Source organism: Tachypleus tridentatus, chromosome 6 (genome assembly GCF_004210375.1).
Source record: "Tachypleus tridentatus isolate NWPU-2018 chromosome 6, ASM421037v1, whole genome shotgun sequence".
Classification (NCBI taxonomy): Eukaryota; Metazoa; Arthropoda; class Merostomata; order Xiphosura; family Limulidae; genus Tachypleus; species Tachypleus tridentatus.
The window spans coordinates 160,234,228-160,254,290 of NC_134830.1; the positions used below are offsets into that span (position 1 = coordinate 160,234,228).

At 33.2% G+C, this 20,063-nt stretch overlaps 1 protein-coding gene across 26 annotated transcripts in view; it reads left to right on the forward strand.

Annotated features, from left to right (window-relative positions):
- The window catches only part of LOC143254286 (uncharacterized), a 130,931-nt gene that overhangs the window by 105,165 nt on the left and 5,703 nt on the right, over nt 1-20,063 (forward strand). For 6 of the 26 annotated variants that reach the window (XM_076509198.1, XM_076509197.1, XM_076509200.1 and 3 more), the window contains 11 exons: nt 565-664; nt 2,817-2,915; nt 4,696-4,776; nt 6,551-6,692; nt 8,474-8,563; nt 9,047-9,246; nt 10,308-10,433; nt 13,301-13,611; nt 15,739-17,106; nt 17,988-18,144; nt 19,626-19,966. In XM_076509198.1, the coding sequence (XP_076365313.1) occupies nt 565-664; nt 2,817-2,915; nt 4,696-4,776; nt 6,551-6,692; nt 8,474-8,563; nt 9,047-9,246; nt 10,308-10,433; nt 13,301-13,611; nt 15,739-17,106; nt 17,988-18,144; nt 19,626-19,966 (3,015 nt within the window). Of the gene's footprint in view, nt 1-564; nt 665-2,816; nt 2,916-4,695; nt 4,777-6,550; nt 6,699-8,473; nt 8,564-9,025; nt 9,247-10,307; nt 10,434-13,300; nt 13,612-15,738; nt 17,107-17,987; nt 18,145-19,625; nt 19,967-20,063 lie in introns of all 26 variants that reach the window. The other 20 variants (XM_076509193.1, XM_076509191.1, XM_076509192.1 and 17 more) reach the window with 6 other exon arrangements.

The window sequence follows — 20,063 nt, forward strand, 5'->3', positions numbered from 1 at the left end:
CAAGTGTTAGTGTTTTTAATGTAGCACATGCTTGATAGGAAAACTGATAATGTTAAAATATTACAGCTTTGTCTCTTCCCTTCTTTTTAGGAAGGATTTTTTTATAAACAAGTTTGATGGACTGAGCTTGACAACCTGGCAGATTGATGGGTTGTCATGTTTTTGTACTGCTCCCATAAAGTTTAAATTATATATGAATATTTTACTGACAGGCTAACCTTTTGAGTGTATTTTTTTTATAAATCAAAAACACAAATATAAATATTACAAGTACCATAAAATTCAAATAATGTGGCTAAAAATAGTTTAAATAACTAAATTTGGACCCATAGAGGGCAGTAATGAAGGATTTAGTGTAATTCAATTTTTTAAACAGCTTGTCAGTCTCATGATAATAGGTTGTGACAAGTATAATTACACATCACTTTGGTTTTACTTCATTATCTGATGTCACTTGCAGTATGCTTAAATTCTTTTAAAACTCTTAACATAATGGAAAAAAACAACACATTTTTAAAAACCTCATATATTAGCTGTTGTCTCAATATCTTATCTCCTATGCAGAAGCATGGCAGCTTTTGCAGGCATGTGTGATGGAGGATCAGCAGAAGATGGTTGTTTAGCAGCATCAAAGGATGGTACTACCATTAATGCTATGGATCTAGTGAGTATTGGGAAAGAAGTAGAACTGTATTTAAAAAAAAAGAGATTATATTCACATTTTTATGGTATCAAATTATGGGATGCATGTTTGTGCACAGTTAATATATATATATATATGTGTGTGTGTGTAAGAATGATCACGTGCATTACCCTTAACACAAATTGAATATATAATTGTTTTCATTTCATCTGTAAACTTTTTTGTGGTAATTAATTATATTTACACACACACACATACACAAATATGTACAGATGTGTAAGACTTCTTTTTAATTTAAGTAGTACATCTAGACAATGCAAGGTTCTCTTTGTAGATCCTTCATTGTTAATATATCAAATCAGTCTTTTTCATTTTTTATGTTATTCATGAGAAGAACACCTAGTGACATTAACAATGAAAATGAATTACTGCCACGAGGAAAACAAAATAGATTAAGTTCCAGTGTAAGTAAAATATAGTTTTTTGATTTATTTTATTCATGGGTAAAAAAGAAAAAGAAAGATTAGAATGAAAAATTAGCTTTTGGTTGAATTATTGTACTCATAATAAATGATGGTGTCATAATATCTTAAAGTTTTACCTTCCCCTGAAACACCAGAGGTATAACATTAAAAGTCATTCAAAAAATAAAATAATTTATTTTAAACACTGAGAGAAAAGATAAATTGCAGTAAAGCCCCTATTGAAGTGAAGATCCGTGAAGCCTTGTTTCACTGACTGAAGTGAAGACCCATGAAGCCTTGGTTCACTGATTGAAGTGAAGACCCATAAAGCCTTGGTTCACTGATTAAGTGAAGATCCATAAAACTTTGGTTCACTGATTTAAGTGATGATCCATAAAGCCTTGGTTCACTTATTGAAGTGAAGACCTGTAAAGCCTTGGTTCACTGCTTGAAGTGAAGACTAGTAAAGCCTTGATTCACTGCTTGAAGTGAAGACTAGTAAAGCCTTGATTCACTGCTTGAAGTGAAGACCCATAAAGCCTTGGTTCACTGATTGAAGTGAAGACCAGTAAAGGCTTGGTTCACTGATAGAAGTGAAGACTAGTAAAGCCTTGATTCACTGCTTGAAGTGAAGACTAGTAAAGCCTTGATTCATTGCTTGAAGTGAAGACCCATAAAGCCTTGGTTCATTGATTGAAGTGAAGACCAGTAAAGGCTTGGTTCACTGATAGAAGTGGAGACCACTAAAGCCTTGGTTCACTGATTGAAGTGAAGACCCATAAAACCTTGTTTAACTGATTGAAGGGAAGACAAATAAAGCCTTGGTTCACTGCTTGAAGTGAAGACCCATAAAACCTTGATTCACTGCTTGAAGTGAAGACTAGTAATGCCTTGGTTCACTGATTGAAGTGAAGACCCATAAAGCCTTGTTTAACTGCTTGAAGTGAAGACCCGTAAAGCCTTGATTCACTGCTTGAAATGAAGACCAGTTAAGCCTTGGTTCACTGACTGAAGTGAAGACCTGTAAAGCCTTGATTCATTGATTGAAGTGAAGACTAGTGAAGCCTTAATTTTATGATTGATGTGAATACCTGTTTTTGCAAAGCATGATAGACTTTTATCTTATGATACTTTGTGTAATATAATATATTGAAGGATCATGTGGTGCTTTGTGTAATATAATATAATGAATGATGTATTTTAGTTGTTTAAGTGTTGTAAAGGTTAATTTAAATGTTTCTTAGTTTCCTGTAAGTAACACTGATAGAACTTCTATAAGTTCATTACATTTTTTCTCTAAAAAAAAGTAAAAACCTTTGTAAACTTTAATAAGAAACTGACACTTAAGTAAACACCAAAGCAGGATATTTGTTTTTAATGCTGTTTTGTATATATATATATATTATTCATTGTTTAACAGGTCTAGATAAGAATTTGTTCTGTTTTTTAATTTTTCCTGTGTTGATAATGTATATTTATATTTGTTGTGTCTTGTATTTTTCAATAGTTTTTGTAGGTTTATTTCACTCAACTCACAGCTTCTTATAAAAGTATCATTACAGTTCCTAACTCTTTGAGCCAGAGACAGTAAATTTGTAAATAAATTGTTAGCTACTGTTAAGAAGATTAATTACTTAGAGGTTTATCTTGATTATGTTTCAAACACTCTGCAGCTATACCTTTTAGTAATAATTATTTTTGTGATGTAGCTTCATGAAAGTGGTTATGACACTGGTAAGGCCCTCCAGGCCTTGGTCAGAAATCCTGTACCAAGAGGCATAGATAAGAAGTGGACTGAAGAGGAACAAGTAAGATTCCAATTCTATTGTAAACTGCTTCAAACAGTTAAACAGATACAGAATGTTCTGAGCCTTATCTTGATTAAATCTTGTAACATTTAAGTTTATGGTTGTTGGAGAACTTGTATCGCTGAATCCTGTTGGTTCAAAGCAGGCTTCAAGTTTGATATCATTAAACTTTATCAGGCTTGTCTTTCTCAGTTATTATTAAATTTTTTGCTATAATAGGAATATTTCATTTTGTTAAGGAGTGTCATGTGGTACGTGTCATGTTTGGAGTTTTTCTAGAAATGTTCTCCTGTTTTGTATGAAAGCCATCTCGTGGTGCAAGTTTGTGTGTAATAAATGTTTTCATAATTTTATGTGTTATATCTTTAAAAATGAAAACAAGAAACTGTTATCCTTGTGGCAGACTTAAATATATACTGAATATAACTTGTGGATAAACTCTTCCCACAGTTAAAGCTATCATCTTTTTCATATACTTTGATCATTGTCCTAAATGTCATAATATAATTACTGGTTACTTCAGTACACAAAATGTCACAGCTGTAACAGAGTTCTCATTCTGATCTGGAAACAAATCTGAAAATTTTCAGTTAATTTCAAGGTATGAATAACTGGGGAAAACTGGCTTCGTGAAATGTGCGATATGTTTTAATAACAGTTAAAAACAGTTAATCATTTCATTGAGTTGTTAACTTAATTAAAATGTGCTTATTTAAATGAAATTAAAAACAAACTGAAAAGGTGTGAGAATAGAACACTTTAAAGTGTCATGAACAGTGGCTGAAATGACCTTGAAATTATTTTTAACCGAAGGGCACACCTGTATATTTGACCTTTCATTGAACTGCTGTCAGTGAAAATGCAATCAAACTCGGTAAATTTCAAAAATATTTTAATATAGTTTACTTCATGATGTAAGTTAAGAGTAATGGTTTACAGTTCTGTAAACACATTTGATGATATATTAAAATGAATTTACTTTAAATGCAGTAGGAACAGAACCGTAGAAATGGACATAAATTCCTGAAAAGTGTGGTTTGTTTACACTATTCATGTACTTCAGAACTACTTTGTGGATTATGAACTAAAGTATTTTAAGAATGGTAAACTTTTCACATGCATCTGTGAAACTTACATGTGAATGTCTTATTTTTCAAGTATTTCACAACATTTATAACACTTCTTTAACACTGAAGAAAGTGTTTCATCGGTGCCATCTATAAAATGGTTTAAATTCAATAGGATGATTTTATAGCCACAGTTCTTTTTAAAATTTTTCTCCAGAACAAAGAACACCCACATTCTGAAAGCATGTGTTTAGGTTGTTCTCCTTCCTTCTGTGTAAAGAGTGGACACAAACATATCTGGGTATCAAATAGTTCTAACTGTTCTTCTTTTTAAGATGATAACTTGAATGTATGTACAATTTTTGGGGAAATTTATTTTTATTTATGTATAAACACTAGCAACTTTTGGTCTTTATTTGTAATTGTACTTCAGCAGGTATTTATTTTTTATTTTTATTTTTTGTAAAATAAGCCGTGTGAGATATTTTGTTTCCTTTAGTCAACGTCTTAGTGAGAAACAAATGTATTTTATTCATAGCTCTATCTATTTAAATTATGCAAATGAAAAAATAACACTTTTTGAACAGAACATGGTCTTCATAAACAAACTTTTCATTGTTACTAATTATCTTTACATGAATAAACTAATACTAAATCAATCAAAAATTTCAGTGAATGTCCCTCTTAAAAATAAATTTTTATATTTGGAACAGAAGAGATTTGTAAAAGGTCTTCGACAGTTTGGAAAGAATTTCTTCAAGATACGAAAGGAACTACTACCTCAGAAGGAAACGGTAGGCAGTGCCATGCAGTATCCAGTATAGGTTAGATACAGATATATTATCACACAAATTATAGGGTTGAGTTATGTACCCTGGGCAGTAGTAAACAAACAGGTGAGAATCCGAGTCAACATTCTGGATGTAGCACCTGTGGATGTACATTCAATCAGATTATTGAAATGAGAAATGGTAAACCATCATTCTTATAAATTAGATGGATTATGAAACCAGACAGGGAAGAGTGGTTTGCTTTGGTCACACTAATATAATAATGAATCCTTTTGCAGTGTTGACTTCAGTGGTCAACAGTTGGAGCTTCAATGGATGTGATGAGGTTCTATAATCATTATAACTTAACATACTGAACCCATTATTTTCCTTATTTTTAATTCCAGCCAGATGTTGTCAGGGTACAAGTTAAAGCTATGCAGAATAATTATATAGTACTTTCAAAATTAGATATTAAGCTGAGATTAAAAATCCATTGAATATTTAATGTTTTTATATCAGGAAACATAATTTACTTTAATAAGTTTTGTTTGAGTATGGAGTCTGAAATTTAAGAACAATATTACATTAAAAACTCATCAGAAAATAGTGTGGTATGGTTGCTATTTAACATCACCACATGAAGAGTGGTTTAAGTCTTGTTGAAGATTTCTAAAGATGATTAACATTTTTATACAATACTTTTTTATATTTGCTGTAATCAAAAGATTATTTTTCTACATTACTTCCTCTTTGGATATCCATTTGTGGAATTGGTGAGAAGAAACATGTTCTGTTCTTGTCCTTTTTCATTGAAGAACATCAAAGACATTGGCAAACATCCAGCATGAACTGAATAACGGGAAAGAAAAGAGCAAGTTAGATCATGCTGAATTTCAGTGCTGACCCACATTTTATGTTTTCTGTCAATGCAAATTGTGTGTAAAATAACCAGTTTTATCTTAGCTTTACCTATTTTTAAATAACGTTGAACATTGATATATGCTGAAACGAGAGTTACGTAGACAATTTACTGAAGATACGAGGGATTCAGACATCTGATCTGAAATATATGTCTTGATCCAAAATAAGTGTAGATTATTAGATACAATAAATGTCCAATGGCACATGCAGGGCAAAATTCTGACTTCAGTATCATCCATGGTTCAAGATAAGTCAGAAGTACTGATGCTTGATTGACTGTATTTCATTTGTTATGGTTGGGAAGGAATAGTAAGTTTATGTATCTAATTAAAAAGTTTCATTTGTGATTTAACTGCTAATCTGGAATTTTGATCTCATTTATTTTTAATGTGTTCACTCAGATATGAGGCCTTGTGGTTAGGGCACTCGACTCGTAGTCTGTGAATTGCAGGTTTGAAAGCCCATCACACTGAACGTGCTGACTTTTTCAGCCATGGGGGTGTTATAATGTGATAATGAATCCCACTATTTGTTGGTAAAAGAGTAGTTCAAGAGCTGATGATGAGCAATGTTTACTAGTTGCCTTCCCTCTAGTCTATTACTTTAAAGTTTAGGGAAGGCTAGCACAAATAGCCCTCGAGTAGATTTACACTAAATTCGAATTTGCCAAACCACTCAGATATGCTATTCAGAAGCTTTATATTTTTAGAATAATAAACCTTTGAATAAGTGTATAATGAAGGTGACCATGTAATATTTTAGCCTTTTTTTCTTTTTTAATGAAATTGACTAACTGATATTGTAATAGGTTTGTATTTAACATGTAAAAGAGTTAATGTCTCACCACAACACATTTGTGGATGTTAACTTACAGGCAGACCTAGTAGAGTTCTACTACTTGTGGAAGAAAACACCTGCTGCTGCTACCACTCGACCACACAGACGTCGGCGTCAGAATGTTCTTCGCCGCATCAAATCTTGCCCGAAACCAAACAAGTCAACTTCAAATGAGTTTAGTGAGTGTATGTTTATTTGTTATATGTGATTGATTTCTGTGCCATTAACTTTATGTTTCATGGAATTTGTTACAAATCTCAAATGTGAGAAGATTATACTTCATCATGTTTCGCTGTTTGAAATTCATTACATTATGCGTATGGTGACTTATCGGTTACAAAGACTTGCTTCATTATTTTTCTGGTTGAAAAGTAAATTAATGTTTTCATTAAAATAACAAATGAGTTTGGTAAATTATTAAAAATTGGAGTTTTGAAAACCAAAGTAAAAAAAAAAAAAAGATATCAAGTTATTCATGTTTTATATCTGTCACAGTAGTTTAATTACATCACGATACGTAGTGAAGGGGTGCCTACTATTTTATTGTAAACTGAACCTTCAAACCTATGTCACTTCAGTGCAATCTGCTTAAATCTTGTGTGTTAATAACTACAATGATATTTTAAGTCTATTAAATAGAACAGTTTCAAGGTATGTGTGTACAGTAGGGGTGAAAGACCAAGCAGTCCATTAAATCCTCAGACCAATTCAGATTCTCCCTCCGCAAAATCAAAAAGAGACCAATTAGTTTCAGCTAAACAAGAAGAAAACCACACCAAAAACAAAGGAAAAAAATCCCCATACTAGTCACCAATTATCTTGATTCTCACTTAACTTTACTAAATCATATCTTTCAATCATTACTGCACAAGTTAATATAATTAAAGCTAAACTAACTTCATAAGAGATAGTTTGAGCAACCGCTCGATAAGCCCCTAATATTGCATACTTCGAATTAGATGATCAACCAGCCACCATTATGTGGTCCCTAGCATGCATACATGTTTGATTCCCATATAGCTATCGAAGAAAACATTTTAAGTTTAATGCACTGATTATTTTTATCGGAAGAGCAAACACAAAATATTTTTTTATTTATTCATTTTACAAGGTTACAACCACACAGGATGAGTAATCAAAATAACACTCATAACATGTCTTATACAGTCATTATTCCAAATGTAGGAAAATATTTGAAAACATAATTCAAAAACTTGAATTTAATTGATGTGAAACTATCTTTAGGTTCATTCAACTTACAATAACAGGAGCCAACCAGTAAAAGTACTTTGAATTTAAACCTAATGCACTTCTAGGACAGAAAAATGTATATTCTTCTGACATATAGAGTAAGGGTTTTCTATAGAAGGAATTAATAGTTTGGGTTCAGGGTTACTAGTACTGATATCTTTGACAATAGAGGATTTGGTAGACACAGGACTGGTAAACGGTGAAAATATCACATTCTCCAAATTTGTTTAAAACAGTTGCATGGTGAAGAAATTCCAGTAGAAACCTCAAAATCTGCTTTTGTAATGCATAACAAGTAAATATAATTGTTATGTAAAGATTGTTATAATTTTATAAATGTTTTATATTAATTGAAACATAGTTACTCATCATGGTAACAGGTTTTTTTGTTTTTTTTCCACGAACATTGACAACAGTATTTTATTATAATTCTCATTTTCAAGTACACCAGTGTACGAGTGAACAATATTTCTGTCTATCTGCTCATGTCTTCATCATATAGACCAAAATATTGTGTCACCTACACTCCAGGCAAGTGAAGTCCAGATCAATCTAATGTGTGACAGCATGTCCATATATTGTCTCGAAAATATTGAACACCATTTCAGATTTCGACGAATTAAGGAGATGTCACTTTTTAAAAAAAGTTAATTTCTTTTTTGTCACGTGTTATGTTTCAATAGAAAGTAATTTCAATTTTCTAAAACAGACCTGAGTTCAGCTAGCGAGGAAGAGGACTCTGACGACTCGGACTCGAGGGACTTAAGCGGTTACGTGTGCCATCACTGCTGTACTAAAAGTGAGGGTATTTCTACCTAAAGTTGAAAGAGGTTAAAGGAAAAATAACACCCTGGAAAATGTTCCTTTGTCCCCCCCCCCTTACATTAAAAAAATACTGCATGTATTATGATATAAACTTAACATCGCAGTTAAACTGGATATTTTTAGTAACAATTCTGTGTTTGTGTTTACCTAATCATCTGTGACAGACTTAGTTTGAAATTCAGTTTAATCATTTTTTCCAGTCAAGGAGGATTCTCGTTTATGAATAAAACATTGTCTAGAAAGAAAGGCAGTTGTATGCATGTACATTACAGTTTTATGTCTTATAATAAAGTTCCAAGAAGCTAATTATATTGTATCTTACATTTAGTGATACAGCGATATTTGTTTAAGCATTGATTTGGAAACCTTCTAGAAAAAAAAAATATATATGTATAATATTATTTGCACAATATGATGACATTTTAAATCATTGTAGTTTCTGGATGTAACGTTTTAGCATCCAAGGACTGGCATCATGCTGGAAGGAACAAGGCACTCCTTTGTACAGAATGTAGACTGTTTTTCAAGAAATACGGAGAGCTACGGCCACTTCAGGAGAATGAAGAACCTTCACCAATCAAGCTTAAATCTGCTGAAGGAGAAGAACTGTCATCCGTTAATGGAACACACATCATGCAGACACGAAGAAGCAAAGAGGTAGTAGAGTATTGTGGTGTGTTTTACTTCTGTGTGTTTGTGTATGTACAAAACAGAAGTGCTTAATGTTGCCAAAATCATTAATCATGTTTATCAACCTACAATGGTTAGTTAACTACTGCTTTATTTGTATATTACTATATACTAACTACTATTTTACATCTTGTGTTATGGCTGATAGTTGGACATCTTCCTCAGAAAGACTGTTTCTTTGGAAGGTGGTTGGTGATAGTAAAGTTGGTATTTTATCTACTTATGTACGATCTCTCACATCGGAAAGAAGTTTACCCTCTCTGTCCCATAATTAACCAGACGATTTCATCGTGCAGTCTCTTAACTATATGCCTTGTAAATATAATGTAGGAAGAAGTAAAACATTGTTACATGTTGAAAAGTCTATTAACTTTGTAGTGATTACTAAAGAATAACGATAGATACAATTATCAGTTTTGATGTAGTCGTGACGTTCGTTAATGTACCAACCCTTGGAATTCTGTCAGCAGCTTGAAAGTGTCAGAGTTGTCACAGAATAAACCTAACTTACAATATCTGTGACAACTGAACTCTCAACCATCTGTATCCACACTTCTTGACATTAACTGTTTCTCAGTGGTCTGACTGTTAGTTATATAGTGAACTAAACCTGCTGCCCAACAAGAATTATTGCTACAGCTTTAATAGAAATTTATGATGTGTTACAAGTTATAAGGTGTTTACCTTAATTATAGAGTATCTGTGTGTTTCAGTTATATCTGAATTACTTGTTTACCACAAGGGTGGACTTGCATTTCCACTGTTTCTATTACCAGGGACGATACATTGATAGTACGGTGATCAGGAACAATACATTGATAGTACAGTGATTATTGTAGAGTTTTTTTTTCTGCAATAAAATGTACAATAATTCCATCAAATATAAAATGTTTGATAGTTCATTAGTCCTACATATCATGCCTGACTTCTGGAAATAACAGATCGTTTTGGTTACAAAAATATTAACTGTCAGCTTAAATTTGTGTAGCCACATGTACTGATAATAAATTTTGTTTCGTGATGAGCAGAAGTCAAAGAAAAAGAACAAACAAACAAATGGGCCAGAATGTAAAGACATAGAAAGTGAAAACATCAAGACTGAGCCAGGATCTCCTGCCACAACTTTGGAAAACAAAGATGAACAAGAGAAAGAGGTAAAACCTATCCTCACTATATAAGCGTTTGAAATGATTCATACAAATCAGCCATTTAAATATACCTTGTTTATTTGTATTAGAGCTATGCACTTATCATGAAAAACAAAAAGTGTTAAGATAAATGTATTGTAACCTAGTGATTGTTATATCATCCAAATAATAATTACAGTTATGACAGAAAGTGTTCATACCCCTGCATCCCAAGTGATTTTTGCTCAAAACTTAAAAAGTGTCACGATTAGGCTAATAGAAGTATAATATATTATAAATGTTATACTAACACACATCTACATAAACTTTTATGTAAATTAAATGTCAAATAAACAAAAATAGGAGTAGCAGAAAGTGTTCGTACATTTCAGAACGTGTGAAAAAAATGATATTCCCATAAAAATTTTGTTTAATTTCACGAATAAACTACATTATATAATTTCAGACTAGACACTGGATTCATAATTATTGGAATTTAGCCAGCAAAAAATTTACTTCCGACAATTTAGCGCCGTCTCCATCATTATCTGCTTGGTCAACGTCGCGAAGAGGACACAACTGTCCAGTGATTTAAAAAAACAAATTATTGTAAAATACAAGTCTAGTGTGTCTCTTTCCAGTATTGCTACACAACTTAATTGCTGAAATCTACAGTTCAAAGCATTATTGCCAAGTTTAAGCTTACAGGATTAACTGCTAATCTCCCTCGTTCCAGACGTCCCACCAAAATTCCAGAGAGAACCAAGAGGAAGGTTCTCAGAGAAGTTAGTAGGAACCCTCGTTTAACACGTAATGATATACAGAAACTGGTAAGGGAAACTGGGGTTGAAGTAAGCACTTCTACAGTTATGAACATATTATGCTCTTCTGGGTTCAAAGCATGTCATCCTTGTAGAACTCCATATTTAAAGCCTGTTCATATAGAAGCATGATTGAGGTATGCAAGAAAGCATGTAGATAAACCTATTGGAAGAGTATTTTTTGATCAGATGAGACTAAAATCGAGCTGTTTGGCCACAATGATGTTTGCAATATTTTCAGTAAGAAGGGGGAATGAAATCTTCCAAAGAACACCGTCCCTACAGTTAAACATGGAGGTGGCTTGATCATGCTATGGGGTTTCTTCAGCTCTTCTGGTGTAGGCAGCCTTCACCACATCAATGGAATCATGAAAAAAGAAGAGTACGTTGATATATTAGGCACTTATATCAAGAATGATACTTGGAACTTGCAGCTTGGGTGTCGCTGGATCTTCCAGCAGGACAATGATCCTAAGCACACATCGAAATATGTGCAATCCTGGTTGCAGAGGAACCATATAAGTGTTCTGGAGTGACCATCGCAGTCACCCGATCTCAACCCAATTGAAAACGTTTGGCATTAGTTGAAGCCCAGGGTTCACCAGTGTCATCCAAAAAACTTGCAAGAGTTGGAGGCCTTCTGTAAAGAAGAATGGAAGAAAATACCAGTCGAGTACTGTCAAACAATCATGGAGGGCTATGAGGAGAGGTTGCACCAAGTAATTTACCTGAAAAGCTACACAGCTGACCATTAAAGTAGATGCACAAATACTTTCTGCCCCTCCTATGTTTGATTATTTGTTTATAAACAGTTTATTTGTCATTCATTTTACATAAAAATTTATGTAGGTGTGTGTTAGTATAATATTTATAATATACTATACTTTCATTATCCTAATCAAGATACTTTTTAAGTTATGAGCAAAAAAACTACTCAGGACACGGGTATGAACACTTTCTGTCATAACTGTATATAGTGGTCATAATAGCAGATACGTTGAAATGTAACTTTGATGTTGGCTATATCTTATCCAGTGGGCCTAGGGTTGTATATTTATGTATCTAATATTGGCAGCCAAACAGCTCACTACTGAACATTTCATTCCTGGACATCTTGCTACCAGTCTTTTAATTACTAGGGTATTTTGCCACCAAAACATTTTGCTTCCTAATAATTTTATGTCATAATCTCTCTCACGTATATTATTTAAGGTCAGAAAATAAAAACATTTTGTCAGTATTAGTTTGTTAGACAAGTATTCCAGTTATTAAAATATTAGTTTATTAGAGAAACACTCATTCACAATAAAAAAGACCATTATGATGTCAAACATTTTATTTAAAATAATTGAAAAACCTGAACATTTTAAAAATGATTCAGGCTGTGAGCAGATTCTTGGAGTTTATTTACTGGGTCATAAGCCTCTAGCTCAGCCACTGCCTTTAATAGTTGTCAAGCCATAATGAGTCATTCATACATAGATGGAATGGGTTGCAAAACACCTTAGTAATGAAAAGACCAATACCAAACTGATCAGTAGCAAAATAATCTTGTAACAAAAAGACTGGTAATATTAATATTATGCAGAATAATGACTATTAAATAATAAGACAAACCGTTAACTGCATTTGATGGATAAAGCTAGTTGTCAGCATGTTTTTAAATTTATAAGCCATCCCAGATATTTGTTTCTTTGAATTTTTCATCTTCAATTACACAGTTTGTGATTATAAAACTACCTGCATGAAAATTTTTTTTTGTTTCTTTGTTTCTCTTAAAAGGAATGTAATTTTGATGTATATCTGTATTTTCAAACAAGGTGCATTTAATTTCTATTAACTTGTTTTTCATGAGCAGTGGTGAAATATTTGGTGCCGGTATTTCTATTATGCATGTGATATCACCATCAGTTTAAAAATAAACTTGCATTCAAAACCTAATTCTGTTTTTGGACTTCAATTATGTGAACACTACGTGAAGATTCTATTTTTGAGATTCTGAGTTTTTGTTACAGTAGTAAACAAAAGCGATATTAGTATAGATCTAATAGAATTGTTCATTTGTCTCTGAAGGAATCTGTTGAGGAAGATATGTTTAAGAGCAGGAAAAGATTAAGAGAGGATAACCCAGCTCTCCAGGTTCAGATTGAAGTAAAAGAACTCCTAGTTTCTCCTAAAAGGAAGAAGCCCTCAACAGAGAGGTCTTATAGTCCAGCAGAGTCTTCGAGTCCAGACAGCAGCAGTGTGTCGAATGAAGAAAATGGAAATGAAGGGGATAATGAGGAGTGTGATGGGGAACCATATAGTTCCCCATCATCTCCAGGGGCTTACAGTGTCAATCATCAGCTATCCAACTCAAACATTAAGACAGAACAGGAGGAAAGGTTTGTATTTGTGTTTTACTTGTCGTGGCTAGTTTTGGTATGTTTCCAGCCATTTTGTGCAATGTAATATGCTGAAAATCATAGACACTTTGTGAAGTATATTTGAAAAATCAGCATTTTGTACAATATAATAAATTGAAGACATTGGGTTTTTGTATAAAACGATATGCTAGAAATATAGTTATTGGCAAAAATAACAAATTATCACCTAAGATTTTCATTTAATCTTTTAAGATTATTATTCGACTAATATAGGTAAGTACCTTTTAAAATAGAAAGAGCAAATTATTTTTAGTACATTCACATTATCAGTTTTCTTAGTTCTTGTACTAACTAATTGAACATTTGTTTTGTTGGATTTTAAACTAACTAGTAGTACCCTGAAGAACTTCAAAATCAGTACGATCAAACTGAGTTTATATTTAATCATGTGTACAGTCTTTTAAAAATAACATAATTGTAATTGAAAGTGAGAAATTGAACCATGTAGGTTTATCCTTGTTTATGACCCATAGACATCTCTGAGCAAAATTTCTAAAGTACATCAATAATTTTAACTCAAGAACAGTTTGTGATCGATATTTTTGTTATTTTGTAACACTTACTTGACAAAAAATGTTTCAACTTGCATTTCCTTGCATCCTCAAAAATTTTGTGCCCATCCTAAACCTGGATTTATATTGCTAAGAAACTATAATTCATTAAGAGTACAATTATTTGTGTTTTGTTTGTTACATAATTTTCCCACTTTTTCAGTGATTACTAGTCAATTCTTTCATGACTTACCAGCATGTGATCTGAACAACTAATTACCAAGGTTTTTAGCTTTGAAAACAACTAAGCAAAGTTTAAAGAAATTTTCAAATAATTATTTTATATGAAGTTAAACTTTATTGCCTTTAAAAAAAACGTAAAAAGTAAAAGATATTTAAAAACATGACTATTTCTGGTCATGGGCTTACCTCTGGTATAATTTGAAATAAATTTTATTAAGTGTGTGTAAAATTATGTGGAAAAGTCGTTACCTACCCTCAGAGTATAAACTATTTATATGAATAAATTGGTATCAGAAGTATTGGTAGAATGGGAAGTGTAGGAACAAACAACAGATTTAGGATGTTTTTGATAGGTTCTCTAGATATTCATGCTAAAATTGTAGTTGTTTAAAAGATGTGTAAGTTTTCTTTTATGATGAGACATTGAGTAAACTTAGGGTTCAGGGAGTGTAGTAGGGAATGTCTCAGATCGTTGTTAATTGATTTAGACTGAGAATAATGTCAACAAAAGTACCTGTAACGTAGTGAGACCATTTTGATAGGTTATGTTGTGGGTTAGTAATAAATATTTGTCAGCTTATGCAGTGTTTTTTATGGCTTTCAGCTAGAAGTGATAACCAGTGCAATCAGCAAAATATCAATCTAGTTGAAATTGGCTTGACATTTAAAAGGACACTTTATAATCAACAGTAAAAAAGTTAAATCTTAAGTTAAAAAAGAGGCATTTGTAATGTTTCTGTACAAAAAAAAAGAGTGAACGTCTCCCAATAAAATTTTGAAAAACTTAAGTTAAACTACTTTAATGTTTTACAACCAAAGCTAGAACTGTTTAGTAAATTTGCTATGAAATTTATGCAGTGTGGTTAAGTATTTCCACTGTAAGGAGGAAACAACCGAAGGATATCCGTGATACTCCTACACTCTGGAAAGAGTTAATTTGTTTCAAATGTTTCTTAGTTGTGAAAAATACATCTTTATTTTGTTAAAATCTTGAGTTCAAGACTTTTTCATTTAGTTTAAATTCTAGTTTGTTATATTTTTAATTTTTGTTGGTATCAAAGTATGTATATTTCTTATTTCTTAGAGTAGTGTGTCTCAACTACTGGTACGTGGACCATCATTGGTCTGTCAGAACCATCTTGCCAGTTCACAGGATTTCATATAAACAAACGAAACCAACGGAATATTTAAATCTGAATTGTAATTCTTTTTCATTATACTTGTATTTTAGTGATGTGTAACAGTCAAGAGAGGTAATGAGCTACTCCTTGAAGAAGGTTGAGAAAAGCTGTCTCACTATACACAAGTACATTAATTATTCTATATTTCTAAACCCTTTCTCTCCATCTAGTGTAAAAGAAACGGCTGAAGTTAAAGACAGCACAGAAAAGATGGCTGACATCAGAGACAACCAGAATCAAAAGATGTCCACACCAAGTGAGGAGGCAGAAAGTATTGTGTTATCTCATAAGATAAAGACCGAACCACTTCCAGTGACCAGTGAAAATACTGTATCTTCGCAACAGATCAGTAATGCTAATGACGGTGTTGTACTTCATTCTCATTCACCACCTCCATTATTTCCACCAACATCTCTGTCATCATTTGTCAAAATAAAAGAAGAAGTTGTTACAGATACATCAGTAAACGAGGATAACTTCAACCAATTTCCTCTGTCACTGAAACAACCAGAAATTGCCCCTAGCCTTCCGTTAGAATCATCATTTTCTCTACATAGTCAGTTTTCGAGGATTAGCGAGTACTCGGGTGATTTAAAACCTTCAACTCAGATTTGTCATTCTCAAACTCCACCTCTCAAATCTCAAGACATTAAAACAGAACCATTTGATTCACAAGAATCTCTGCCACCTGAACCTTCGTTTTTATTCAGTAAATCACAATCCTCAGGTCCCTGTTTATCAGATAATGCGTCCAGTGCACATCTGACAAACGATTATAAGGCTCATCTCCTTTCAGCTCCTCTGTTGATAGACAAAAAAAGTTCATCTTCTGTACCGTGCGTAATGCAGAACTCTTCACCAGTTGTAACATCTGTGTCGACTGAAACCACGCCGACACCCTCGACTGTTGCCCCGACGTTCACCACGGCTGTCTCAACAACAGTGTCGGTAACCAGACCAACTCCTTCTAGTGTTCAATCTTTAGCCTCATCTATGTCCCCATCCTCACTGTCTCAGTTTTGCCAAGATCCTCCAACCTACCCTTATCATCCTTATTTTGCTCCTCACTTGCACAATCCTGGAATGCTTCTGCCTCCTCATTCATACCCGTCCTTACCTTCTACTGATCTACAGTCCTCACCAAAGGTTAAAACCTCTCCAATATCATCTCCAATGTCTGCAACACCAAGCCATCACATATCATCAAGAACTCCTCCTAAAACACACACACCAGTTTCTGCTAGTTGTACCACAACATCGGGATCCTGTTCGTCTCCTATTACAATGACCTCATCAACAACGTTAACACCTGGACCCCCATCTGTGTCATCAACAGTGTCCCATGGCTCTGTTATGCCATATAACACAGTTTCTACCAAATCAAGTGCTACAGAAACTTCACCTGCTAGAGAAATCAAAATCAAAAATGTTTCGTCAGAAGTCTTGCACGGTGAACCTGTTGGACGTCTGCCAACGTGTGGCTCAAGCTCAGAGAACAAGGGTCAGGAAACAGAATGTCATCGCAGCCAGTCTGCCATGTAAGTTTGGTTCATTGTGATAATTTAAGAAATCTTCTGTCTTTGTGGTTAGTGTGCTGACTCTGAATCCAAGGGTTCATGGTTTGCTTCCCATTGCCTCAAAAATGTGGTCTGGACTTTAGGATCATGAGAGTGTGCTATAAACGTTTCTGTCAACTTTCACTGTTCAGTCAGACGAGAGTAACCCAGAAGTTGACAGTGGGTGCTGTCTACTAATTTCCCTTTAATTTGCCAATTAAAAGTAGGGATGGCTGTGCACAGATAACCCATGTATAGTTTTATGTAAAAATTCTAAAACAAACAAGCTTTTTGTTATCTAAAATATCTTCTGAATCAGTAAATAAAATCAATATAAACCAATTACCAAAAGCTATTTAAAGTTGTGTAGCTAAGACACTCTGACTGTAAGTACTGATATTCTCAAGTGAAATATAGGTGTTGCATAGAGTCATCATTGTGCTTGAGGAAACAAAATCAGGTTTTACCTATAGTTCAATATCAGCATTTGTTACAGTTGTGTAAATCATTCACAGGCTTGAACAGTTAAGTTTGTTTATTAAAGAAAGTGAATTAATGTACATGAACTATCTTTCAAGTATTAGTTTTGAACCTTTTACCTGTCACTTCTGTTTTTTTTTTTAAACTCTTGAGCATATAAGCTAGAAGTTTTATTTACAAATTTAAAAATTCTCAATCTAAGGTATTTCCTACATCAGATTTTCACTTTTTTTTCTTCTCAAGACTGATTGGAAAGAGAAGAAAAAAATATGTGTATACTTTTTATTTTGTCAATTTCATTTTAATGAAACACCTTTAATTAATACTTTTCTGTAACAGTTTTGTTGATCATGTTTTATTAAAGTATGAAATATTCTGAACAGATTCTTGAGAAGGTACACTAATGGGTTAGAGTTCAGTTCCTGTGCTCGCACTGACCTCATCTTTAAACCTGTTCCGGGCTCCACGTTAGCAAGAAAACGGGAAGAACGTGTAAGAAAAGCAGAAGAAAAAGAGAAAGAAGACAGTATTAATAAGGCAGTAAGTATTAAAAATCAAGTCAAACATGGTATACTGCAGGTAAAAATGTGAATAATAAACTAATACAGTACTGACTCCAAGTAATCTCTTATAGACTGGGTATAACAGATGTCTACGGGAAAAGATACTTGGATTATCTTGGTTGTAAGATAAGTGTTTTTTTTTTATTATTATTTATTTATTGGTAACGTATTAATAAAGTTATTATCTTACGCTTGACCCGTAGTGAACTTACTGTTAAAAAGGAGCAGGTGTGAAAGGTTACATGTCTCTCCTTAGACAGGACATGTCATTTCAATAGGTTACTTGTCTTGAAAATCAATAACCAACTTTAAATAAAAAAGAATTAGCTTTAAATTTTAATATTACTTTGATCGTATCTCTACTGCGTTTATAACTTTATAGGTGTGGGTTGGCCCTGTGGAAGAGCTCTGGATTTCAGAGCTGGTGAACTGTGTTGCTCTGATGTGATTTTATGAAATATTCCATGCACTTTAAGCTGTAGATGTTTTATAACAGTGATAGTCAGTCTCTCAGTGTGGATTGTAAGGTGCTCCTGACTGACCACCTTCCCTCTAAAATATAATTCACAGTCACAGATGACAACAGACACTAGCTTTACTCGTGTTAAGTGTTGATTCTCAACACTTTATATTTTACCCTTTTCAAGAGTAATTTTAATAGTTCTTACAGTGCTCAAAGTGTGTTGATGTGTGATAATACAGCTCGTGAGCTGGTACTTATATTTTATTCAGCTTTCTTATGAGGATTCTTGTACCATTCATGAATGTTCAAAACATATTATTTCAGCCAACTTTATGTTTATGGAAAACTCTCTCCCCCCCCTTCCGATTATGGTTTTCTTCATTTATTGTTGACCTATTTTAAATATAAATTTTTTAACATCATTTCTAGTACTTATTTTGAAGGTCACCACTTGCAGTGCTCTTACATGCATTCCAATTTCCTCTAACCAAACAATATTACATTGGCATTTGGTAAAGAAAAGATTACAGTATGGTTGCCTTTATTTTAATGAAATATAAGCCATTGATACTATTACTACTGTGACAACTTTTAATGTCTGTTAGCAAGTTTAGTAACTGAACTCAGAATTTTGAAATAACCTACAATAATTGATCAGCATGTGTTGGAAGAATATAATGTTTTTATATGTGTTCCAAAAAGCATCTCTATTGTTTAAAAACATTTCAACTTAGACCCAGAAAATAGAATATGCTCCCACTCATCATATTTTGATACTTGTAGGTCTTTTCATTTTGTGTGTTATCCAGACAAAAATTTCATGTTAATAAATTATTGAACTTCATGTGTTACCACTCCATGTTTGTTGTTTGAAAAGTTTACCTCGTTTTTATGATAAAGGACTAGATACCCTTTTTTTATTATTATTATTAATTTTTAATAATTAGAACTCAAAATGTTCTGTCTTGAGATGGTATTTCATTTATTTTGAAAAGAGCCAACGTATTTTCCATATTGTTCAGAAGTTTGGAGAAAAGAGTCATAGTGGAGAAAACAAGCTGCCGGTAACATCTCACGGTGGAGACCTCCACTTACTTGGCTCTTTTGAAAGGACGACTCCAAGAGGCTTTTCAGATACCCCAGCACTCCGTCAGCTCAGTGAATATGCTCGTCCACATTCCACTTTCTCCCCTGGATATCCTCGAACCACGGTATCTGGACAGCTTCCTCAAATCAGCAACGCATCAATGTCAGTAGGTGTGTCACATCCAACTATGGACCCTTTACTGCAGTATCAGATCTCTGCTGGGATGTACGGTGCTTCTGCTCGGGAGAGGTTTGTTCCTTTGATGCACCGAATTAGCTCAGCTTCATTCCTCTGTTACCAGTTATACTTTCAATCAACTTTTCAGTAACTTGAAACTGTCAAAAGA